This window comes from Neolamprologus multifasciatus, chromosome 3 (genome assembly GCF_963576455.1).
Source record: "Neolamprologus multifasciatus chromosome 3, fNeoMul1.2, whole genome shotgun sequence".
Classification (NCBI taxonomy): Eukaryota; Metazoa; Chordata; class Actinopteri; order Cichliformes; family Cichlidae; genus Neolamprologus; species Neolamprologus multifasciatus.
This window is the reverse complement of record NC_140441.1, coordinates 20,490,245-20,517,175: the sequence shown is the minus strand read 5'-3', so window position 1 is coordinate 20,517,175 and position 26,931 is coordinate 20,490,245. Positions and strand designations below refer to the sequence as shown.

Below are 26,931 nucleotides of genomic sequence, written 5' to 3'. Positions count from 1 at the left end.
TGGTTGAGTAAGTTGTTGTTATTACACTGTTTAGCAGTCTGCGTGCAGGACCCACGTGTTGTCGGTGCCTCTGCAGTGCAGAGTCCTTATAGACGTACTACACAACGTCTGCACGGAGCCTCGTGTTCACCCTCTGATGATGACATTTATGACCCCTGCAGACTCGTAGGTGTGAAAAGTATCATTTCTGAATAGGAGAAAATCTACACGCTCAGACTTCACAGGGGCATTTGCAAGGTAGTCTAAAATGAATAGGGTCCTATAATGGAGCGGCTCAAAGATCTAATACGGGGATAAAAGTCAAAAGAATATTAAAAATTCAGAGAATTTTCATTGTGTTTTCAACTGAAGGACAAAATACACAGAGATCCATTTGAGGGGCATTTTTTCATTTTTATGTGATTGGACAGTTAAAATTAGACAGAAAGGTGGAACGATGGGTGTGGGAGAAGGTATGCAGCAAAAGGGTCCCAGTCAAGACTTGACCAGGCCGCTGTGTTGAGCCTCGAGCAGGTGAGCTAAATGGGCCCCCAGCCAGATGCATATCTATATAATTATGGTTCTCCGGGCCATGATGCATCATAGGGTACACAAAAGAGTCCAAGAAGAAGTAGTTCCCACCCTGTGCTCCATCATACTCATTTATAGTAGGCCACATCTGAATAGCATGTTTAAAAATTAGTCTTCAGTATCCACTTATTGAATCCAAATGCTCCATTTGAACTTGGATGGATTGTTGTTGGTCAACAGGCAAGAACTACATCACCTTTGTAGCTACTACATTATTCAGCACTAACATCAGCTGCAAGAGCCAAATTAATCTTTAGCAAGTTATTAAAAAAAACAAAATCTAAGAAGTATAAAAAAGTTTTAACGGTAATTAATAATCAATCAGTGATTTAATTAATAAACATGCCTCAGTTTTGGCATTTATTCTTTACATAACTGTGATTCTGGCCAAGTTTATCAAGTAAATATCAATGAAGACTTCAAGGGAAAATTACATTGAAAAACAGCTCACAAATGTACATCATCCTTCATCCATTTACAGCCGAGCTCGTATAAAGCAACATCCCAATAGCAGCAGCATCATTTCTGCAGGACACAGGCCTTTTTTCTTGGCTATTCGTAACAAGAGTAATATACTTTTGATGTGATGCCAAGGAATGCCGTGCCAAGTTAGTTAGCAGCATCTGTAATCTAGCTGTGAATCTAACAGAGGATATGTCTGCCAATTCCGGCATCATAAATACACGGAATATGATTTTCGCAGTCAAATTGCAGGGAAGTGAGTCTACGCACACACATACGCGGACGCACATGCACACACTTTCCACTGTCGACCATTCAGATTGACAAAATGTAAATAAGCCAGTGGCTTGATGTGGTATCAGTTGTAACAAGGCTCCCTTTGTGAGCTTTCTAAACAACCCCTCTGGGCCCCTAAAGCTGGACTCTGTTAAGATGGGACTGTGATGTCTGTGGGGGCGGCAGCAGAGAAGTCTGGCCTGCGCCGATTGGCTCAGTCCCCTGTGAAGGGAGGTGACATGACAGAGTGCTCAATTAGCCATCTGGTCGCCCACGGCAACGGTCACAAAGTGGTCCCCAACAAGCAGTGGACAGTGGGGTAATCAGAGGAGCTCGGTCACACACATGCACGCACACACCTACACAAACGCACGTGCACAGAGCATTGAGGTAAGCGATAACACAAATACAGAACACGTGCGGGAAGAGTGTAAAGGAACGCCTAAGTCAGCTAAAGATAAAAAGAGCCAGAGGTTTCCTCAGTGTATAAACTTATAGTCATTCTTAGGATTAAAGCTCACACACGCATACACAAACACACACAAACACTTTTTTAAAATTAAAACCATCCACAAACAGACACTTCACCTTAATTTACCCAAACACTGAGCAGCTTTTTGTGACCTCCTAACCCTCTTACTGCCCTGCGTACAGTCAGAGGGAACTGGTCGAAAACATAAACAATGTCAACAAGGACAGAAAAAAAAACCTGCCAGTCCTGCATTGAAGCTAACAACGGGGTGAAATAGAGACGCGAGTTTGATTTAGTGTGTGTGTATATATATATATATATATATATATATATATATATATATATATATATATATATATATATATATATATATATATATATATATATATATATATGTGTGTGTGTGTGTGTGTGTGTGTGTGTGTGTGTGTGTGTGTGTTCCTTTTATTACCCACACTGAAAAGTCTGCCAGATAAATTTTTAATGTGACGCAAGATTCAGGGCATCAGGGACGCTAGGGCGACAACAATAAAACTTCTTTGCCTCCAAATCCATGGTGTGTCATTTAAGGAGTGGAATGATGCCAACAGTAAGAGGCATTGCTGTACGGCTCGGTTTCACAGTACAACGGCCTCCTGGGTGGAGTGAAGAGCCTCCATAAAACACTATTTACATGTTTACATTGTTCTGCTCTCAGTTGTAGGCATTAGCTGATGCCTAGCAGGGCGGGTGTTACGCAACAAGATGTGCAAGTCGCTTCGTTAAAACTGTGAGCTTAAAGCCAACATTTGTACAATTTTTATGCGGTTTAGCATTTTACAAATAGTTCAGATGGCAGGGGTTTTGTGTTTACAGAGAAGTGCTGCAGTCCTGAGGAGAGCAGGCTTTTCTTTATGCCACACTTTGCACTGATATTATCTGCTGGAGGAGCTGCTTTAACAGCTGTATTATCTAATATTTCTATAACCGGTCAAATTGCTCTTTCAGGCTTAAACAAGTTACACGTAATGCTTTTTAAGACCTTTCTAATACCACTTTAAATGAAATTTAGGCCCACAGTCGGTGTGGAAATATGAATAAAAACATGCACTCTGTAAGTGAAAACACTGTCTGTTCGGTAAGATCAAATACGCGTCATTTTAAAAAATCTAAGAAAGCTGCAGCCCAATCTGAAACCTGGAAATCTTTGCAGACACCAACCACTCTTTCATTGCAGTCTTCTATAATTGAGACTCAATCTTCTGACATCTTTCCTTTAGTCTCACAGCAGCCACGTCACTGCATTTGAACACTTTCTGTACCAAGCACCAGATACAGGACACCTTCTGGTTCAACTGGGGTCAAATAAACAAAGAACAACATGCAACTTAAATCCTTCAAAAATTGACATTTTGGGAAACCAGATGTCCCTCTGTATGTGAGACTGCACAGCACTTCTTCTCCCCTGTCCTGTATCTGAAGACAGTGTCCCATTATTTTGACTGGTTCTGCAGGACATGCACTATTTTAAAGTCTGACTTTTACCTAATGCACATAATGGGAAGGCTTTTTATTATTTTGTGAGTCAAGGTTAGCTTATCTAATGCTATAGCCTTACTGAAACCCAAAGATGCATTCAAATATAATATATCTGACCACCTCCCAGCATTGTTAACACGTCCCACATTATCCCACATTTAGTTTGTTGGGATCGGCTCACCCTGATGACGTCTTACGGCACTGTCACCTCACGGTAAGAAGGTTACTTGTTCAAACTCTGGCTTGGTTGTTTCTGTGTAAAGTCTGCATGTTCTCCCAGTGGCTACACCAGCATGAGCACAGACATCTAAACATTCTAAACTGGCCATGAATGAGAAGGACTTTACAGACTAAAGCACTGTCTAAACTTAAGTTTAAACGCAGGCTTTGAGTGGTTAGTAAGACTAGAAGGAGGACTGTAGAAATTCCAGTCTATTTGTGAACGAGCGCTCTTCATTTCCTATAAGCTGCTAGATAATAACGTTACATGAATAGCCTTTATATCTCTTAGAAATGTTTCTAGCTACAGAATTCTGCAAAAAAATGGACCAGTGACTGTTCATTCAACAAAAGACATGCTTGAAGATTTTCACTCCATTACTCTAAACAGAGAAACCTGCACTAGAATAAGCAACTGGTACGCCCGAACAAATGTGAGGTACTAAACGTCCTTACTAGCTCAACAAAGCAACATTTGTCAATGAATGACCCCCTAGGAGTAAGTACTTGGCAACAGTGGGAAGGAAAAACTCCCTTTTAACAGGAAGAAACCTCCGGCAGAACCAGGCTCGGGGAGGGGTGACCATCTGCCATGACCACAAAGCCATTTCTCTGGTAGGTTCTGTCAAAAATCACCAGAGTCACTCCCAGCTGCAGTAAGACCTGCCACACACGTCACGCATTGTATTCAGAGGGTGAATAATGCAGAGGAATATGCAATAAACACTAACGGCTTGTTATGCTGAATGTTCTACCTGGTCTCACAAGACTTGATTGGCCAAACCAGTCCTCCATGTCTTCCATTTAAGCCACGGGCCTAAATATTGCACCACTACATCAGTGCTGCTAGGTAAATCTCGCCTGTCACACTGATGATGTAGAAGTCTCAAAAACTCAAGCATCAAATATAGAATACTTGGCATTAATGGGTTATAGATGGACATACAGTTGCACTGCCCTTCAAACACATAAGATGGCACACAATATTACAATAACACCCCCATGTGACTTTTCAATCAAGAATGACTTAAATCGCTGTAGAGGTTTCGACACCGACTACTGCTGCTATAAATTATCTCTAACAATTTCATCTATAAAGGTCTCCTTGGAGGTAGAGATACACCAGACATGAAGTTTATACAGGAACTTAGAAATATAGAGGAAATCATCACAGGGAAAGCCTTTGACTATAAGGAATAGAGGCATCAACGAAGCTGCCCTCGGGGAGTTCCTAAAATGTGAAGAGACACTGCTGCGGAAAGCTACCATTGGCTTTTTAATAGAACCCGGGATGGTAATGTGCACAGGAACGTGCTCCTACAGTGTCCCGAGGTGCTTTGAGGCGAGCAGCTGCGAGCATGAGAATGAGGTCCGTGGAGGCCCCCTCCTTACAAACACGCAGAGAAAGGGAGCTAATGAAGTGGCCATGCTATCTGCTATCAGCAGATGTCCGAACACCGGGGCTACAAATTAGCCGCCATGGAGGGAGCAGAGTGTGGAGATGGTTTTGGGAAAAGCGGGACTTGCAGCTTTGGTTTTTGGCTTTTGGGGGGCTTCACCGCATCCTGGGATAATAAAGGGTTTGTCCTTATTCTTATTTTCACAAACTGGGAGCACAATTCACACTGTGAATGTTTTACACACAAACCAAGAGGCAGTCCGATTTGGAGTTTAGTTGTTAGGAGAAAGATTTCTTCAGGGTGCCTGTTTATTGCTGGCTCATTCCAGTCTGACACCACGGGGATAGCGAGTTTTGGAATAGGCCGCGTTTGTCTGGTTTACAGCACAACGTGGTGGTCGAATAAAGGCCTGAAGGTCACTCTTTATGTGAATTTGGGTTTTACAAGATAAGCAAACGGGCAGAAAAAAGAAATTTGCTCACAGCCAGACATAGTGTTTTGCTTCTGCAAATGCTTAAAATACCTATATCTGTCCTTGCATGTGTTCAATCGTTATCCTGCTGGAAAAATTCAACTGTAAGGCTGAGGTCTTTTCAAACTCCAAACTCGCTCTGAACTCAGTTTTGCCCTCAATATTGGCTGCTGTGTTTCTCCTTTTATTCCTCCCTCTGTCAACTCCATGCTATACAGTAGGGATGGTGTCATGTGGGTATTGAATTGTTCCCGGAATCTGCCAGACATAACGCTGCACACAACAAATGAAAAAGTTCATTTTCTGTTTAATCAAAATTTTCACAAGTCTGCCTGCAAACTCTGGGGGCCCACACGCACAAAAACAATGCAGACACTGCTTTCTGCAGCTTTGTGGGATCTGACAATACGTCCAACAGTAGGAAAATGTCAGAAGAGGGAGTCCGGACACATTTTGTGGTGAGGTTTAATCTTTTCACAGCACAACTATTTCTTTTTCTTTCCATCACATAAAACAGCAGGACAGTCTCCTCTCTCAGCCTTTTATTTGGAATTCTTTACTACCTGTAGGCACCTGTGCAACCGTGATGATTGTTTGATCGTGGCTGTAGTTCATTTTATTAAATCGACCTTAACACGCAAGTCTGTGTCTCACTTATTTGACATTTCCAGCCTGTCTGCGGACTGCATATGTACAGCAGATCGTCACAAAGAGGTCCCGGTCCTGCAGCATCGCTGGCTACATCCATAGTGAGCCAAATTGAATTCAAAAGCAGAACCAAACACATGCACGATACAAATGCTCCATATAAACCTAAGATCTCACTACAATGGTAGGAAAAAAACTGGGATTATGATTCAAAAAAAAAAAAAATCAACAACTAGAATGTCTCTCACATCATATTTCTGCATTATTGTTCTCCGTGTGTCTATGTGGGTTCTCTCCGGATACTCCGGCTTCCTCCCACCATCCAAAGACATGCAGTTAGTGGGGTTAGGTTAACTGGTGATTCTAAATTGTCCGAATGTGTGAGTGTGAATGGTTGTATATCTGTGTTAGATTTGCAACTGCCGACCTGTCCAGGGTGTAGACTGCTTCTCACCCTATGGCAGCTGGGATAGTCTCCAACCCACCTGCAAACCTGAATTGTAGAAGAGGATGGATGGATGGATGGACGCTGTCATCTTCACTGCAAAAGAACTGAGCAATGTGTGCAGTGAGAGGCTACACGCTCTGCTAAAATCATAAAGCCTGCATAAAAGTCCAGCCACACTAAAATAACACAGGTTGCCAACCTACTTGTGACCAACTACAAATAGCTGCCACAACTGGTTGTCCAGAGGTTGAATGTGCAGCACCTTCAATCACAAAGTGACTGCTCAGGTGGTTCCCAGCGAGGCAGTCTGACTTGAACAGCCAGCATTTAATTGTAAATAATTTTATTTGCCATTAAATCTATAAACACTCAACACAAACACTGGATTCAATCTGAGTCAGTCCGTTCCAATGAGCGTAACAGCTCGTTAGACCAGTGGACTCAACTGGTTGCCATCTGGTTGTATACTGGTTATATTCCTATATAAAAGCAGGGTTGCCTACATCACTTTGCAGTAAAATCTCCATCTTGCAGAAACTACGTCACTATTTGTGGAGGAATTTCTGAGTTTCTAAATCTAGGTTCTGGTTGAAGTGTGAATGTGAGGAGCTGATGCCAGCTTTTGCTTCTGTTGACAGCAACAGATCTGCAATTTTTCACCGATTTGTCACTAACGGATTGCATTCAATCCCCAGCTTGACCCATTTACATCACAATCTGACTGATAAACAGACCGACAGGCAATTGGCTATGTGCACGTTAGCATATGCTACTTCCGGTGCGGAAACTCCTGTGGGGAGCTTTGTTTCCGATGTCCTATTCGCGCCTGGTTTACGGTCCAAAACAAGTTAAGCAAATGAATGAATCAAGCGGCGATTTACATTTCTATAGATGTCTTGGGCAATTACCCAGTATATCTGTAAATGATGTTCATCGACTTGTCGATATTTTTCCCCGCGCCTCCGAGCAAAAGAGAAAAGGGATTCAAATGTTATATTTCTCAGCTGTCCCTCATTTATCGCGGGTGTTATGTTCTAAAAATAACCAGTGATGGGTGAAATCAAGTAGCCAATTTTATTTTTTGACGGTGCAAAACGTTTCGTGGACATACAGCACTGCACTTCACACTGCTATCGATCGATGCAGCGATTCTGTACTGTACAGGAGAGACGTCACGGAGGAGATCGTCTGCAGCGATCAGGACGCAGGACACAATGTGATGTAAAAAAAAATAAGCATGCAAACTTGCACTAAAAAATCTGCGAAACAGCGAGGTGAAAGGTGAACCGCGTTATAGCGAGGGACCACTGTAATTTTTAAGGTAAGTCACAACATACCCTTCGTAAATACTAATACTAACTACCGTTAACTAACTACCGTTACCAGCAATCATTCATTTTTTGTGTGGGCGTGGGTGTGTACTTGACTAGCTGATATCGACATAACGGGGGAAACATCTGGTTTGACTGTTCTTCACCTGTAGTTTGAATGCTGAACATTTGCCTGTTTAAATCATAAGACCAGTCACTATACAGAGATGTGCTTCTGAATGTGGACGATATGTCTTCTGCATGCAGTGATGCAGTTCTGCTTGTGTTGAGTGATGTAAACAACTGATCGATCTAAACTCTTTAAACGTCAAAATTGATCGTTAGATTTTTTATGACAGAACAGTGGTGAGTGTTCCCACCTTCTGCTCTTTGTAACGTAACGCGATCTTTCCGTTTTCGAGTTTTGGACATGATTTTGGAGTATAGTAAAAGTAAAGCTACCGGAAATGTACAACCCCACATCCGGTCTCAAACCAGGAAGTTAGCATTTTCTCGTACACAGGGTCAATAAGATCACAAGTTCACTGCACACAGTCGCTGTAATTCTGATCATGCTGCAATCACCAACCACTGTTTTCTCTGGTGTGACTGTAGCATTAGATGGACACTGAGATTACTAGTTTCAAGCCATATAAAATGTTTGTATAATACCCACTCAGGTTTTTTGGGTTGAGCAGACTTTGTGATTAAACCATACCATAACATATGCAGTGTCCTCACTTTTGATTGTAAAATACTGAGAAGATGGCATTTATATTCAAAAACTGTTCTCATGTCCATCTTTTATATACAGCCTAAGGCTAAAATTCTCACGCTACACAAGTGTGAGTTTATTTTGCATCAAGCACAAAATGCAAGACGTATGCAAATTGACACCCAGCCTAACTGCTGGGCTGAGCTAAGATCTAAACTTTGATCTCCTGCAAAGAGCCACATAACCACCACAGCCTCCACATCTGTACTTTCTGCCTTACTAAATAAAAGGCACACTGCTTCCTACATTGGTACTGAAAGTTGGTATTGAACATAAATCATGTGGCTGCAGAACTGTCAAATATAAATGTAATTTCAGGGGATACTGAGCTGCTATTTCAGGATATTAAGAAAAAATTGTGGTACCATGTTGCCAGTTTCACACATATAGAGACATTTAGTCATCCTTAAGGTCTCTGTTCTGGCTAAACTTTACATTTAGGAGCCCCTTCCTTGTCTCTGTCATTTAGATCTAATTTCCAAAGTGCTGCAGTGGTGATTGTTCCCTCCGTTACAGCCAAAGAATAGAGTCAGTCTGCAGGAGTCATATTTTTGGTTTTCAGTAGCCTCCCTGGCCCCGGACCTGCTTGTCCACAATAGATGTTCAGTTTATTCAGAAAGGAAAACTCTGTTCATACACATCTATCTGTTAATGATGAAGCCCTGCAACTCGCAGGCACATAATGAGCACACAGACGTGGCCTTTCTACACGTTTCAGATCGACAGTACGTCTGAAGCGTGCCGCAAGAATGCACGCGCATTTATCTGCCCCTCCGCTCGCACGCTTTGCCAGCACACCTCCAAGTAATGGCCGTTGCCACAGTAACCAGGTGACCCACGCTAGCAATTAGAGAGTCCCTAACAGGCTCGGTGCACGTGCACAGTGCACACAGATGCGGCGCATACATTATGTAAACTACAGTCCCCGCAAAAGTCTCCCTCACCTGCCTCAGCCAACAGCAGCCCCGCTCGCGCTTTTAATTTAATACGTCCTTAACATCGGCAAAAAAAAGAAACAAAAAAACCCACATCCATCACGAGGAAGCCACACGACACAGCACATCTGTGCCGTGCCTCCAAACCGGGGACATTAGGTGGGTATTACAAAAGGTGGGTGCAGGGGGGGGGAAGTAGATAGAGGGAGAGATGGAGAAAAAGAAAAAGGGAGAGAGAACTTTTAACTTAAAACTCACCAGCTTCATATTTGTGGGTTTTGCTGTCTTTATTTCCTATTCACGACGGCGAGGGAGGGAAAAAATAAAAACTCCCACTGTGCTTTTATGAACGTGGCAGCACAGCGGTGAGTATGGGCTTTAAACATGATTGGCTTGTTAAAGTAGAAGGAATAGGGGCAGAATATATGTGGTGCTGATGGTTGTAAAAGTCCAACTTGCACACCTGGTTTAAAGGCCTTTTCACAGATTTATGAGAACGTGTCAGCTTTTTTCTTTTCTTTCTTTCTTTTTTTTTTTTAAACACGGCCAAAAGAATACATGAGTTATTCTTTCTGTTGCCTTGGCACCTCCACTGTGTTGAACACTGACCACGGAAAAGTTTCAGAGTACAACTCCCGTTCCCTTCGTTATTGAAGCAAAACGAGTATGTGCGGAAACGCGCTTTTCGGATGCTTCAAAGTGAGAGGAGACAGTAACAAAGTTGCTTACCGCACAGTTTGTTCTGGTGCAGGAACTCCATCTGCAGCTTCTGGCCAGTGCGCTGAGCCAAGAGGTACGGGGTGGAGTAGGTTGGATCCCCGGTGGCGCACATAACATCTGCACCGCTGAACACGAGCGCCATGGTCTGCAGCACATCAGAGGACACCACAGCTGCACACAGCGCCTTCACACATAAAAGAAGATACAAGGGCCCGTGATGAGCTTATTTGCGAGTTTCGTTCACATTTTATTTGCAGTTTCGGCGTGTTTGTGAATCAGATTCCCGAGGCTCATTTTTAGTGGTCACAAATCTCATTTATGGACGTCCACCTGCCACTTGCCATTTCCTGCTGTGATAGCCTAATAAAAGAATGAAGAAGTGGAGCAGCAGCTCATTGGATTTCTAAGTAGCTTTCTGTAGCTGGATTAATGCCTTAAAAAAAAAAAAAACAGACATAGAGACAGTGAAAAAAATCTCTGGAAATGTAAGTATGGCTTCACTTCTCTGTGTAGGAGGAGCAGTGTGGTGTTGCTGCGTACGTGTATGCGCGATTGCCAGGTTGATAGAGGACAAAGAGTCTATAAAGCGGCGTCAGAAAACCACATAAAGTTACGAATTGAGTTCCACCTGCTGATCTCAAAAGAGAAGTTAAAATGCGATCAAACTTTAATACTCCCAGTGGGAATCATTAAAGCTCAAAACCCTGAACTAAAAAAAAAAAGGAATATAGCAAATAAGAAGAGGACAAATGGGCCATATTAAATATAATGAAACTAACAATTTTCACAAAGAGAAATGTGGGAATAAAGACATGAAACACAACGAAGTGAGCTAAAAGTACAAAAGAATAGCAGCAGGCTGCGATGAAGCAAGATAGAGTGAATTTCCTGCAGGAAAACAAACCAAGCATGGAATATGAAAATATATATATATATATATATATATATATATATATATATCAGAAGCTGATAAATACAACCATGTAATCTGTGCATGCATGTATTAAACGTTCAGGATGAGCCTAAACAAAGAGTGCAGTGTGCAGACGGGTGATAATTAAAGGAAAATCCTTGACCCCTCCTCTGAGGAAGATCTGAAGCTCTGTTTGAGCACCCTCGATGCCCTCCTTTAGAGTGAGGGTCAGCGCGAATCAATACACAGTTGTTCCGGGTGATCACCTTGATCCTCTGATGAACCTTTTCTATCCTGTTGGAAATGGTCTTTTTCAGGACTCATCGAGGGGACACAAGAGGTCTCCGAATGGTTTGGTAAGTATGAAAATGATGTCACAGCGTTCTTAGTCACCAGAACTCAACACACATGAGAGCTTTCCATCACTATCAAAATGACACATAAGGAGTATCTGGTGGAACAGAGTGAGGTTGGTTTTTCCATGAATTTTATACATTTGTACGCCTCCACCAGTCACTATGAAACGGACAACCAAAGAAGAGTTTACTGATGCCAACATTCTGTTTGTTATTCATCCAACATTCACCTTGTATACTGTTCCAGTGTACCATCACTGACTGAAACTGTGGGGTGTGTGGCATAAAAACAAAAGAGAAACATGAAACATGAAATTCTATTTATTTCTACTGAAAACGTTTTTGTTTTTAGTCAAGAAATAGATTTGGCAAAATAAATCCATTGGGTATCCTTGTTGGTCTTCAGACAACAATTCTGACGGCTAAAGAACCAAATGGGACAGGCGAAAAAAAAGAAAAAAAAGAAATAGATTTAAAAAGAAAAAGAAATTAAATGCAGCCTCTCTGTTCAGCCGCAATGTTTTTAGCTCCTCCCCTTTTAAAGCCACTTGCTTCTTTAAGCAGACCTTTTTCTGATTGGCTGAATAAAAATCCCCCCAGCAGTTATTATAGATGTTAACCTGGCTACTGCACATGTTAATCCCACTTAGCTACTAGTAAGTAGCTTGTAGCCACCTTAGCCGCCACATTAATCAAAATATGTTGCAAAGTCACCAGAAGTGCAGCACAACAGACAACCTAACCATGTTGTGTCATTTGGAGGTTTTTTGCACTACCTATGAGAATCTTAAAGTTATATACTGAATAATATTTGGAAGAGTTTTAAACTGCTAAACCACTCCTCACAAAACGCCAAAGGGATTTGTGTCTCGCTGGCCAAGCCAATGTATAAACGACTACACTATACACAACAGAAAAACAGTGTTGTCACTGATGTTTTTGTTCTTTTCTTTATAAGAATAAAATGCATATAAACATAACCCTGCTTCATAACAATACAAAGCAGGGCCATTATATCAAAGACATATTTGCTACTTCGATGCAGAGAAACCGTAGCTACACTGGCCCGGACACTCAAGTAATACCTCAAGTTGGTATAGTGAGTCAGTGTAGCATCTAGTCTGGCCCTCGTCAAGCATGAGAAGCAGTAGTACTGCTGCCCAGATATTTTCGTATATAAACCATGACTGTGACTTCTTGTCAACCCTGTTGAACGACAGGCAGAGAATGAACAAAAGAGTAAATGCGACGATAGCTGGAGGCTTTTGACAAGCGACCATTCGAGAGAATATTATTAGGAGAGCCAGCCAGCTGGGCTTCCTTTCTCCGCTGATGCTTTCTGGCACATAGCTTGTGATGTTCCCTCTCCAGTCCACCAGTACAAGATACGGCCAGGGATCAGTGGCTTGGTTGCTCCATCAAGCAAAAACAATGTAGCTTCTCCAGCAGATCATAATAACGGCTGATTGGTAACAGTTGCGGTGTCTAGTGATGGAGGACATCAACACGGGTGGTGTCAAGAGATTAACTAAAGCCTGACAGAAAAACAAAAGCAGCCCCACTTAGGATTCTATTACACTCCATTCTAAAACAATACCAACACCTTTTAAGGCAACTTATTTAATGTATTGCACTTTAAAGAAAAGTATCTAAAAGCCACTAAGAGGTTAAACAGAAGGAGGCAGTTAAAACTAATTCCTGTAAGTTTCACTTTTTCTTCCCATCTCCTCCTGTGAAGCCTTAACCTTCATTTAAATACAGACTCGATGTTCTTTAGACCCTGCTGACATCAAACTAAATGCGGTGTAAGGTAACGCCGCACTGGTTTCATGTAAGCCGGGAAGGTAAATAAATACATTTCCTCTATACACCCTATACATTCCACCTTTAACAGCGCCTACAAAATGAAGAAAGACGTCGTTATAGAGCGAGTGTGGTGTCTGGCCATGCAGACATACTTTGTGATCCCGCTAAGATAAGCAAGATAAAAGAGTCTGAAGAACACAGTCTGAGCAGGGAAAATATTTTCTGTCTATTTCAATCTGTCCAGTCGATTGATGTGACAACGTGCACGATGACCCGCAACAAAGGGGATCAACGGAGGAGTCGAGTGGCAAATAGCGGAATTTCAACGAACAACCTTTCCTTTCACTGGGCTTTGAGCCGAGTCAGTAGGCAGCATCGATCCGCCACAAACAAGCAATATCCATCTGAAAGTGAGGCACGCCGAGGCTTGTGCATATACACGCACAAACAGAAGTACCCGTCGATATAACCTGGCCACCCACACAAAGGCCCTGCACTGAAATAAAGATGTTCAAACATGCGTGTTCCCAGAGCTGTGCCAAAAAAAAAGATAGATATCTTTATCAGTAGCACAATAACTGAAAATTAATGTGAAGAAAGATTTAAAAAAATTATAATTAATTTAGCACGTGCACACACACACACAGACGCGCGCCTCTGTCTTTTTCCTGCACACGGAAGATGGGGTCAGATTATGGCAAAATAGTCCCTTGCAACTTGGCCTTATTCTGTGTCGTCTCTGGAAATGACCTTCCGTGTCATAGCAATTACCGTGGCCACAAGAGGGTTAGTGTGTGCGAGGGTGTGTAATGATATAAGAAGCTCCTTTGACACCGCACTCTCTAGGTCATGTGGTCTGCGGAGAGATAGTGGAGGTCACTAGGATATGAGCTTCTAATGGAGGGGAAATGGGACTGAGAAAGAGAGGGAGCGGGATGAAGAGTACGCATTAAATGAAGGGGAAAAAAACGATGGGTTGCAAACAAAAATAATCCCATCACAACACACACTGCTGGGATTATGTAAGGGAACATATTGACGCAGTCACCTATAAATCACTGCCTTTTTTTTTTTTTTACTTCATTACCTGAAATGACGCTTTAAACGGTGATTTGCGGCATGCGCTGAGTAAATCTCGTGACCCCTGAGCCCCATAAAACCTGTTGAAATGCCATCGCATGATTTCAAAAAAACTGCTTGAATGTCAACAAGGAAACAGCTAGTATTATTGTCTTTGTCCCGAGAGGAGTCCCAGAGGAAAAAGGTTTTATATAGCTTTTATTATTTCATATTCGCGCTTGTGTTACAGTAAGTAAATGTGACACAGAAGTGGAACAGCGTGTCCGATGAGATTAGACTCAGTGTCCTTGTTTATGTTAAAAATACCGGATTTTTGGTCTCTTTTTTTTTTTTAAACACGTTATTTGTGATTCATTAGCTTGTGTGGAGATGTATAGAGTTGCTTTGAAGACTTTTAGTGCACTTTGGCACACATATTTTACATCTGCAGGTCACCACAGTGGATTTTAAATGAAAGAATTAACATGTGATTGATGTTCAGGCTTTCAGTTTTAATTTAAGTAGTTAAACAAACCCCAGTTTTGTAAATACCCAAGAATAACTGGACACACCAGCTTCATTTACAATATAAGGATTGTTTTTAATGCTTGAATAAAAGTCCTTTGCAGTAAATAAAGTCTAGAATTGTGTTAATGTCCACGTACTTATAGACCTAGCTGCATGTGTCGTATTCTATATGCGCCTCCATGACACTTCAAGTGTGTCAAGGCCACTTCCAGCCCTTCCCTGCATTCATCCCTCGTGCACTCACACACTAAAACGCCCCTACCTCTCCAGTGGCTTGACTCTTTCGGGGTGCTGCACTCTATGTTACACTTCCCCTCCTGCACCCGCCTGCAAAGAGCTCCCACTAGAACAGCAAATTCACACATCTCAAGTGAAGGAGCACACATGTTCACACGCATGTACACGCCGCACACCCCAAAGCGCACGCTCGCGCGAAAGCTGGCAAAGTCGTAATAAAACCAACCCAAGCGTTTCTGTTGTGGATCCTAATCCACTTTTCCACTTAGCTAGCAAGTATATCTCTTCCTTACTTTCTCGCCTCATTCCCCCTGTCTACATTTCCATTCCCCCTCTTTCGGTGCAGGAAAACAATACAAGGGGGCTGATCTGCGTAAATGCTGATGCCGGTGGAAACTGCTTCACTGCTTAGAGCTCTTAAAAGGAGGCCAGAAAAGGCAGACCCTCTCCTTTTTTTTCCAGCAGCAATAAACCCTAAACCCCAAGGCCTAAGCACCAACATGCCTATACTTGAGATCGATAAGACTTCTCCTTTGGCATCTTTAGGCTTAAAGTGCGGATTTACCAATGGTCAAAAGGTCAGGAAAATATGGGCTTTCTCAAGTTTAGTGGATTTAGCTTATGGAGTGTGCCATGTGCACTTTTCCTTAAAGGTACAAACGAAGCTATAAAAGAGATTTCATGCTCGGGGAACTCCTGCTATCACTGCCCATCATTAATTAAAATTTCTTAGCTAAGCAGACAGAGAAATATTACACCGAAGGTCTGCAAGGGTTGTGTTTTTTTATGTTTTACTTACATTATGCAGTTGGGAGGACTCTATTTTACACATTTATCTTGGGGGAACAACATTACAGAAAAGGATAATTGCTTCCTGTAAACATATGCTGACTGGTGCTAATATTTTACCTGGCATTTTTGATGTGGAAAACTTAAAACTGGCAGGTAGAGTGACTGCAGACTTGAGACAGAAGCCACAAGTCAACAGAGTAATGTGGTTATTGGTGTAGCATACGTGTCATTGCCTAAAGACAAAGTCAATGGCAGCTTTAATGTTAAGGGCATTGCTATATGCTTAGCACTATGAGGGTAGTCGGCTGTGGACCTGCTGTACCTTCGCCACATTTGTTCAGCTTAGAAAGGCAGACAAAATCCATCAAGTCACATACACAGAGTACTGTTAGATGTTCTAATCTGTTTAAAGTGGTTAGAGGAGTCAGAAGAAGTATCTTCTATTTCCTTGCAGAGTACGATCAATACTTGATTTCTGTGGCTGATGGTGATTTTTAGGCTGTTAGAACTTCAGAAAGTGGGACATCAGCTTATATTCTGTACATGATGACATCATTGTAAGATTATATTGCTGGAAAATTCATAAACAAACTAATAAGCATCTGTGACAGACTGGCAACCTGTCCAAGGTATACCCGACCTTTTGCAGTATGACAGCTGGGGTAGGCTCCAGCCCTTTCACAACTCTGAAATGGAGAAGTGGTTAAGAAAACGGATGGATAGAGTTACCAACTTACCACTAAGACACTGCTTGAGTCAGCACAGATACTACAAATACAGTACTGTACAAATGTCTCTAGTTTCTTTGTATTTTGCCAGGAAAATGGGAAATAGGGGAAGTGATTTATTAGATAATGTACAAAGATATAAGTCAAAAACAGACTTTATACAGTGTACAGAAAGTTATATTTGGTTTTACCGCCTTTATTCTTCAACACAGTCTGAACTCTTTTAGTCAAGCTTTCTTGTCATTTCTTTAAGCAGACTTCAGGAATAGTTCTCCGGGCGTCTTGAAGGACATTCAGAGCTCTTCTTTGGATGTTTCTGCCGTTTGTTCGGTTCTCTGTCAAGATAATCCTACACTGCTTCAATAATGTTGAGGTCCGGGCTCTGGGGAGACTAATCCAAGACTGATAGTGTTTCACTGAGTGTTTTTCTATCCAAGTATGCTTTTACTGCACTGGGAGTGTGTGTGAAATCATGGTCAAGCTGAAAAACAAAGCTGTTGTCAAGCAAACGTATTATGTGGCGAATCAAAATCTGATGATACATTTCTGTGCTCATAATTCCTTAAATTTTGAAAGATCTCCAACACCACCATGCTTAACTAATGACTCTGGACACTCCCCTTATAATTCTCTCGGTTTGAACCAAACATTTCAAATTTGTCAGAGCTGTTGCCACTGATTTTCAGTCCGCTTCTTTTCAGTCCAGCTTTTTTACCTTCCTTACAAATGGCTTCTTGACAGCCAACCTTTCTGATGAAGCTTCACTGCAAAGTAGATGGTTGTTTCTCTTACTTAAGCAGACAACTTTCAGTCACTCGTTTGGGCTACCATCTTTTTTTATTTAGCCACCAACTCATTAAGTTACCGACTTTTAACAAAGTGCCTAAAGATACAATTTTCAGTAAAAATGTATGAAAAAGCAGCCAGTGTCCACCTACTGCTGCTCAAGAGTGCTGGCTTCCTTGGACGGAATACAAAGAATTGAGGTGTGGCTCAAAACTTTTGCACAGTATCACCACTGCATATAGTGTGGACAGTGCAGCCTACAAACACACCAACACCAATAGTGGTAATGTCAGTAAACTGGCATATCAGCTGAACTCTTCTTCATAGAAAACCGTTCATGAAGTCATTTATTTATGACTGCCACTACACCTCAGAACATGACTTCTATAGCTTCAGTTTCAGTTGGTGCTTCTTTTGCTCCAGTACATCCATAATTTCTGTACCTTGTTTAGCTGCTCCAGGTCATTAAAGCCCTCCAGGACACTCGTGTACTTCCTTTCCCTGTATTTCCTGCGGATAAATGTGGCCCGCTGCTCCGCAGAAGCCTCTCTGTAGAGATTCTCCTCCAGGGGGAGATTAGCAGCCCAGAAACTGTTAGCATTCTTGTTCCCCACTTCCAGAAAGAGCTAAGGGGTTGCAAAACATGTACAAAGTGACACGTTTGGATGAGAATTATTTGCAGAGGTATTACTGTGATTTGAAATGATCATTGATCATCATTGCTGAACTGTCAAGCATCTTCCCAGTATTTTAGATTAGTACTAGTACAATGGATACACTTTCATATAATGGGATTAGGTAAAGACAGAAGTAACACACATGACATTTACCTCCACTAGTTCATTGCTCCAGACACTGCTGTCCAACTTCAGGCTCCGCACTTTAGAAATACTTGGCCCAAGAGAGCGGTGCTGTCCTGGCACACATGAAGACACGGTCATCAATATTAGCGCACAGCCGCACAAACAGACTCACACATTCATTCCCCCATTGGGTTCACAAGGCTCTCTCGGGCTACATTTTTTCCCTGAAAACGTCACATTAAAAAGCAAAAATAACGATTTACATATATGCACAGTGTTCTCCTCGGCGTGCTGAAACACACACCAAATGCTGGTGATGGAATAAACAATAAACAGGCAGTTACAAGATGGAGAAACAGAGCATGACTGCGAGCTCGTTCGCTCACTCACAACAGACATATTTAGTCCCCTCAGCTCTCCTAATTGGAAATGAAAGCAGAGAACGAGGGCCATTAATTGCTAATGAATCATGAGTAATTCATTGTGTTTGTTGGTCGGCCTGTTTATTTGGGTGAACGAGAGGCTTCTGGGGTTGCTTATGGCCAAAGACAGAGCACACATGCATAATACATTAGACAGAAACATGCTGTATGTGTGAATGTGAATTATTGTCCTGTGTGTAATGGCGGATAATTTTATATTTAGATTTGGCATGATCTCATTACCGTCTTCTATTCGCTAGTAGAGCAGCTGTAAATGAAAATGAGGGGCTATGAGCTGTGAAAAGCTATATTGACACAGTTCAAGAGAACACAAGTGCAAGAAGTCTTTGAGTTATAAGCCACTTAAGAGATTTCTTTTTAGAAAAGCTAACTAGGAAGTCATTTTTTATAACTAGTCAATATTTGCATTACTTACATAGGCATAGTAGCACTACCCTGCATGTATTTTTATTATTAAGCCATGTGCCATTCATAAAAATTGTTTATCACTCACAAGAACACATAACTGACAGGTCTAATTGCTCCCAGACTGGATTTTGAATCTGATATGCCAAGACACGTCTCATTTTGGTCAGGCTTGATGTGATCAGTTGGTGCATTCATTAGAGACAAAAGGACGGTGCCACCCTTCCTGTCACAGCAGTTTTGAGTCTATACGCTTTCTTTCATGGGCATCTAGACAGAACCACATTTATACTACCTCTAAGTTTTATAGACATTTTTCCTCATCAGGGGAGTAGGGGAGTTTTAAAGTGGTCACAAACGCGACGTATGCTACGTCACCCAAACGTTAGTGGACCCAGTGTTAAATCCTGTGGAACGCCATGTTCACTTTCAAACCTCATTCGGTATCTCACTATTGGAAGGGTCTTCTGGCATGAAAAAGCGGGTAACTAAATGTTTCCCTTTTAGTTAATTTGGTGAAGTCAGATTAGGGACTTCATCAATATCAAGTAATACACAATGTGATCAATCTCCATTAAATGTGGTGCCAATTTAAAATCCACACCCTATCTGAAGTTATAATTAAGGTTAGGAGTTGAACATAAATGTCTTACGCTATTAAGAAAGTCTGCGTAAAGATGATCCAATGTATTATTTAAACAATATTATTAGTTCAACAAACTCAGACCTATAAACATGTCAAATTTAAAATATCTTTCTAGGAGATATCACTCACCTCTGTTCTTGTTTTACTTGGAAAATCAATAAATCTGTTCAAATCAGGGCCTTAGTTTGCCGCTTAGATTGATTCAATCAAATTAGTGCAATAACAATACTATTATAAGATGATTCCTCTTTATAGCCGATTAAATGTTTCTTAAGTTGTAGCTCAGTCACAATAGACTTAAAATTGACTGGTAACCTCTTTGCTATTAAGAACAATCTGCTTTTTCCTGGTAATTGCTTGGACTGTTTTAGCATTTGGCGACTAACTACAAGTAGTTGTGGCAACCAACTGGTCACTCAGTGGTTGACCTCTGGGCGATCACTTTTGATTTTGCACGGGTTGAGTAACGGAAGGCAACTTGTCTCCAAACAATTGCAGTGCAGCTTGGACTGACTGATAGATTTCCAACACAATACAATCAATCTAAGCCTGGCTGCACTAATAAGTTCAACTTGTAACTTAGCTGGTTGTACTCTGGTTATATTCCTAGTGACTATGCAGTTAAATCGGCAGCCTTCAGCAACTACGTCACTGTTTTTAAAGGAATGTCAGAACTTCTGTTTCAGGTCTACGAGGTTCTGGCTGAACTCTGAATGAACAAAGATGATGTGAATCTCTGCAACCTGTCCAAGGTATACAGGGCCTTTTGGAAATGCAAAACAGATTTGCAATTTCCACTGATTTATAACAGTGAATCAATTTGTTAATGCAAACAGATTTCTTCTAATTGCCAACTTAGCCCTATTCAATCACATCCGGACACCAAGCTGAGTCCACCTTATTGCTGCTTTATCATCATCTCCATTGTGCACCAAAGTGTCTTCGAAAATTATATCTGACTACGAGTGGTTACAATCATTTCAAAGGAAGTGAGATTGGTAGTTCATTTTACACAAATGCACTAATTCTGGTCATGCCGCAGACTCCAACCACTCTTTTCCTTAGTGTGACTGTAGCATTAGACCCAAAAGACAAAAAGAAAAGAAAAGATAACCTTCTTCCCTGCCATTAAGACAATTTATTTTTTTATTCTCTACACATATTGAGAGTGGATACAGCAGTGGGGTCTAGGGTTACATTTAAATCTGTTTTCTTCCCAATCTCAAAAAATACACTGAAATGTCAGGGATAATAACAGTCTTGGAGATCAGAAGTCCAACTTGACAAATGAAGGCCAAAGAGTAAGAGTCTGTCCCTTTAAAGGAGTGAAACTATTTTATTCGGGGTGCTTGCAGCAGAGTATTGCCATGCTACATCCACAGAGCCTTTGCAACACCACAGGACCATTTTCACTTGTGTAAGGGTAATGAAGCTGAAAGAAGCGTGCATGCGCATGTGCCGCCAGGTATACAGTGAGATCGTCCCAAATAAATAGGCTGCTGTAAATGTCTTCATATTTCCGGTGGGGAAAAAAAGCAACACACAAAAAGGCATTCCCATCACTGCAGCTTTCACACAAAAAAAAATTAAATAAATAAAAAAATTAATGCTCAACCCACCAAGGATTTCACCCCCAATTAAAAACTTTCCCGGTGACTCCATCCACATCACACGGAGTACTTTTTCAACCTTGTGTGCTTGTGTGGATTCCCCCTCCTTCCCCTCTCAACCCCTTCACTCAGTGACAAGTCATGAGGAAGCAGAGCAAGACAATGAACCCTGTAATTTCACATTGCCATGGCAACTGTTGCCACTGGACATGCCTACAAGTTGCATCTTGGGTTAAAGAAGTTTATTGCATTATATGTGTGAAGCACAGCGTAAGGTCTTTGAAGCACTGGCATTTCCTATGGTAGCTGTCTTGGGTAGTAAGCATAAGGACACAAAGAAATGAGTGCATAGATGGAGAGGTGAATTAATTTAATGAGAAAGAAAATAAGAAAGAAATGTGGGATTGACCTGAAGACTGTAAAATCAGGGCATGGTCACCGTGACATCAGCAAAGTGAGTCATACACAACCATCAAGAAGCCTTGATCTTAGCATTTTGCATAATATTACCTTGGATTTTTGGAGGTAGAGGAAAAAGTGGATTGCTAAGTTATTACATCTGTAGAGTATGGGTGCATTGCACAGACAAAAATACAGACAAATTACATAAAATACACTCAAGATGTGGCCAGACATCTTGGAAGGGTGTTAGCTCATTTAATCAGACAGTAAGCCATGCTGTTTATCAGACAACTGCACCAATGCTCAAAACACGGACAAGGTTTAGTTCAGTAACTTGAATTACCAGGCAGCTAGCGGCTATAGTTACACAGCATAAATAACGCATCATGTAAGTGTTATCAGGATTTAAATGGGTTAGTAATATTAAGAAGTTATTTAAAAAAAGAAAGGAAACCCCAGACAGTTACTAATAGTTTTTACCAACTTTTTAACAAACAAATAAAAATATTTTAGTAAGATCAGTCAGATCCTGTTGAGAAAACAACAGCTAAAATATACTTGAGAAATAGGTCTGTATAGCTTCTCAGTCATCCAGGTCATGGTGATCTAAGGAGCCTGGAAAGAAAAGTGACTGGACTTTAAGTTTCACCTCTCATCTGAGAACCTTCTTTAGTTCTAAAACCAAATGACCAAACTACCCAAGAAGTAATAACCTCACTGCTCACATCAACTCAGTGGACAGAAACAAAGTTCACCAGGGAAGATACAAAGGATAATAGTTTCTCATTTCTGGACTGTGCTGTGCTCACTGAGGAGAATAGAAACCTCAACATTGAAGTTTACCAGAAGACCAGTACCTACTCTTAAACTTGGAGTAATCAAGACCCCGCAACACAGGGCATAAAACGTTCCCTCTAAGCTTGAAGGGAAAGAAAAGGAACATACACGTAGAGAAAGCTCTTAAAATATGTGGTTATCTTGATTGGGCTTTCATCAAATCAGAAAAGATGCCCAGTAAACAAGGTCAGACACCAACTAGGGCGAATCAGAAGGACAAACAGAACACTGTCATTCCTTATGTAGCAGGTTTATCAGAGAAACTCAGGAGAATTTTCTCCAAGCACGACATCCCCAGTGTATATCAGACACAGCCATAGACTCAGACAAAAAATGGGTCATCCCAAGAACAAAACTCCCAAACACAAACTAAACAACGTAGTGTGTGCAGTGCAGCGAGGAGAGCTCAGAACTCAAGATTGGAGAGACCAAACAGCCACTTCATAAATGCATGGCACAACATAGAAGAGCCACCTCCACAAGACAAGACTCAGCTGTACGTCTGCATCTAAAGGACAAAGGTCACTCTTTCAAGGATGCCAATGTTCACATTTAGGACATCGAAGACAGATGGTTTGAAAGAGGAGTGAAAGAAGCCATCCATGTGCACAGTGAACGATCATCCTTGTCAGTTCATCTCAATAAGTCACATGATAGGGCGAGGTAAAGTCCCGCAATGGTTTTACCCCAAACCTCTGCTGATAATGACCCGCACCCTTTTTCTCACCATGGCTCATTAGATACAGCACATGTGAGTCAATGGCCCTCTAAAGATACAACTCCAACTAGGGCTGGAGAACTCTTATAACCAAAGAAGCTTCTCAGATGAAACGCCTTCAAGAAAAACTTCTATCCAAGCTCCCTAGAGTACTTGAGAAATAAAAGTTTTTGTTGTTTTTTTTAAATAAAAAAATTAAAAGATAATTAGAAGACCGGGCAAGGTTATCTTACAAAGTGTTCAAGGTAGACGCGGACAGTATCCAAAAACATCTTTGAACAAATGCATGTATTACTGCATTTGTGATTAGATAACACTGTAAATATTAACAGAGAAAAAAAAACTATTATTAATTTAATACTCTCTGAATATAACAGACCCTATCAATTCTTAAAGTGTATGTAAACACAGAGAAAATACTGCAGTTTTAAGCTGTTCATATCAAAGACTGAAGCTGCAGACTATTAAAATCCATTCAGTCTTAGCATGAAAAGACGAAAAGCCAATCTGGGATCATTTTTACCATTAGCCTCCTCATTACTTCTTTCCTCTTCCTCTTGTTCAGCATTTCTCTTTATTGTGCATGACAATAAAGCAGATCGCTAATTAAAAGCATGAGCAGTCACTGGTATTCCAAATGGACCACAGCCCAATTTAAAATAGAGCACAGTGTGAGGACAGCTTCCCTCGTAGCAAATATCCTCCCCTCCTGCTCCCGGCATGCCGACAAAATGTAATATTAAACACCTCAGCAAATGAAATCATTTAAGGCTGTTTGAAAGGAGATGTTGGATATCTGATGTGTACCAATTACACAGGCTTTGCAGAGGTGAGGGGAAGAATTGCATTAAATTACATGACTCTGGGAGAAATCTGGAGGGGGAAGATGGGGTGTATAGGCATGCACACACAAATAAAAAAATTAAAAAAACACCTACACACCAGATACAAGATACACACAAGATATCCCTGCACATCAAGCATGGCTGCCACGTCTCTCTAATCATGTTTAGCGGGTCAAGAAGGAGTTCGGGATCCCCCAAGTTCTCGCCTGTGGCTTAATCTTTGTTGTCATTTCATCTGAGCCATCCAGTATAGCCAAACAGATTAGAGAGGCCAGAGGCCAGACGCCAACTCCCATATGTGGCTTATCACCTGAGATCTTATTCCAAAAGAGCCTCCTGGTCAGAGCACACGCTCAGACAGGCATACACATCAGGCCACACATGCACAGAGAGGAGCCGAGCACTAACATGCATCCCTTTTTAATTTGGCACGTCTCTGAGCATCGGTCATAACTTTTTACACGCGGCGTGGTGTTTATTTTTTGTTTCTTTCCATAAGTTATGACTCCAGAGAGACAAGAGGAAATAATATTCTGCTGGCATTTACAGCTGGTTTGCTTTGTGCCTTGCTTGTGAGCTTTTATAGCCACATAGGGGGGAATCCCAAGTTTGCACTAACACACATGAATGGTTGCACATGTGTATGGTTTCTCCCGCTGAAAATACTACGCCCAGATAAATGTCAACTTTAAGGATAGTAAAAAGCACATTGGCTGCTTATTAACCATTTTAAAGCATCTATTAAAGTCGTCATTACTTTATTGCAGAACTCTACATTATAAGAGTTCAAGTCAACAAGCTCATTTAACTTTATTTATAAGCAGTATTTAGATAAATCATTTTTAATTTGATTTTTTTCATTTAAATGAATAAATTATAAAATTGTCTTAACACTGAAGAAATGGGTAAAATCGGCTGTACCAAAAGCCTCCTTGTGCTTGCTTTGATCAACAGCAGACTGCTATGGTTACCTGTAGCTTGCATGGAAGACTTGTCTGCAAACACTGGCCAACTACTAGCCAAGTGTGGTGCAAACCAGAAACAGAGAGGTCAAAGTAAAAACTGTGCCTGATCCCTGCAGTCAACATGCTTCAGAAAGCACAACTCATGCAAACTACAGGTGAGTGTGCCAACCTGCTGGTGGCCAAAGCAATTTCAATGAGGTTTTGGTTTAGCAGTTTCACCTACAGATTGCCAGCAACCTCCAACGACCACTCGCCAACTGGTCAAGGAATATACTTGTTTCCCAAGTGAGTGAAGGTTGCTCACTGGTGGGCGCTCACTTAGAAAGACTTTTAATCATAACTAATTTATAACAACTTCCACATCTGCTACTGATATGCAGTATTTAAATAATTACTCTACAATGACTAATAGGGGTTAAAACCACTGTGCTACTGATATGTGTGCAATTAAACAATTAGTTATTGGCAAATATACCTAACATAGGGTGTTGCCATTAATCTGCAGTAGTTGTTGCATTAGCTGACAAATATTACAAGGCACAGGGCTTGTTTCCATCATATTTCCCAGAAAGAAATTTAAGATTATTTGATTCACAGCCATAGAAAACATTTTTATGTGTTTTCATAATTCAGCTGCTTAAATATAATAATCCAAGGATCCATCCTCATAGATGAGGAATCGCAGCTTTTAAATTAAGCCTGTTGACAGGCGGCTTTCATTGGCACAAAACATTCATGTACATTATGTTTATTATCAGCAGCATGCCCACCTCCATCCAGCATGTGTGCAAGAAGCAGAGAAGCATACCTGTGTTCCTTACCTGCGCATTTCTTACAGATGACCACACCCAGATTGACCGACGCCCACTCCGGCTGTGGCGCGCGGCAGTCGGCGCAGCTTCTATTGGCCTCTTTAAACCAGATCTTCTCTGCCACTTCATAGTCGTAGAGTGTCTCGGCAATCGATTCTTTCACCGCTTCAATCCACTCCTGCTTCTCCCGTTCTGACTCGGCCGTGAAGCTGCAACAATTGATTTTTTTATTTTTTTTTTGCCCCCACCCCAACACATACCTCACTGTTATTGATTTGATTTGAGAGAGCAATTAAACAGCACAGTATCGCTTGGCAGGGGTTACGGGGGTGTGCAGTATTTGGAGTAGTTTTGGAGGGGAACGGGGGTGCTAAGTGTGTATGCCTACGTGTGATTGCAATAGATTTGGTGAAATTGATAGGGGGAGGGAAGGGGGCAGGTAAATCAATATGTCTCACCATGCACCTCTAAAATCTATAAAGTTCTAATGCAGGAGTGTTTTTTTTCCCCCTTTCTTTCAGGATATTATTTCTACATTAGACCCAGAAAAGTTAAAAAGTGCTGATGGAGAAAAAAAAGGATAAACATAACCCATTTATAGCTTCAATATATATGTATATATTTTTAAATCAGATTTACACTGTTGCTCCAGCACGAGTTGGAGCAAGAGCTCTGTAAATCTGAAAAAGGCTAGGCAAAGGAGTGAGATGAGCTTGGCAATACAGATGGTGCTCCTTCTGTTGACATGGGTGCAGTAAGCGAAATTACTGCCACATGATGGCAATTTGTTAGTTGTAGCCAAGCGCATTAAGAATATTTGGGAGAATACATCACTAACAGTCACTTAGGTTTACATGCACTATAATAACCCGGCTACAATGATGAGATTAATGAGATTTCTCCAACTATTGGTCTTATTTCAGAGGGATTGCTCATACTCAAGACGCCTTATGTGCAAGCACTGCATGTCATTTGCAAATATTTCAATCTACTCATGTTGCTCTCATTAATTTTC

The 26,931-nt window shown here is 41.3% G+C and overlaps 1 protein-coding gene across 5 annotated transcripts in view; it reads right to left on the bottom strand.

Moving 5' to 3' along the window:
- The window catches only part of arap2 (ArfGAP with RhoGAP domain, ankyrin repeat and PH domain 2), a 171,489-nt gene that overhangs the window by 77,127 nt on the left and 67,431 nt on the right, over nucleotides 1-26,931 (bottom strand). For all 5 annotated transcript variants that reach the window (XM_085136842.1, XM_085136832.1, XM_085136817.1 and 2 more), the window contains 4 exons: nucleotides 25,926-26,125; nucleotides 18,261-18,346; nucleotides 17,874-18,056; nucleotides 10,235-10,409 (listed from right to left, as the gene is read on the bottom strand). In XM_085136842.1, coding sequence (XP_084992968.1) covers nucleotides 10,235-10,409; nucleotides 17,874-18,056; nucleotides 18,261-18,346; nucleotides 25,926-26,125 — 644 coding nt within the window. The remainder of the gene's footprint in view (nucleotides 1-10,234; nucleotides 10,410-17,873; nucleotides 18,057-18,260; nucleotides 18,347-25,925; nucleotides 26,126-26,931) is intronic.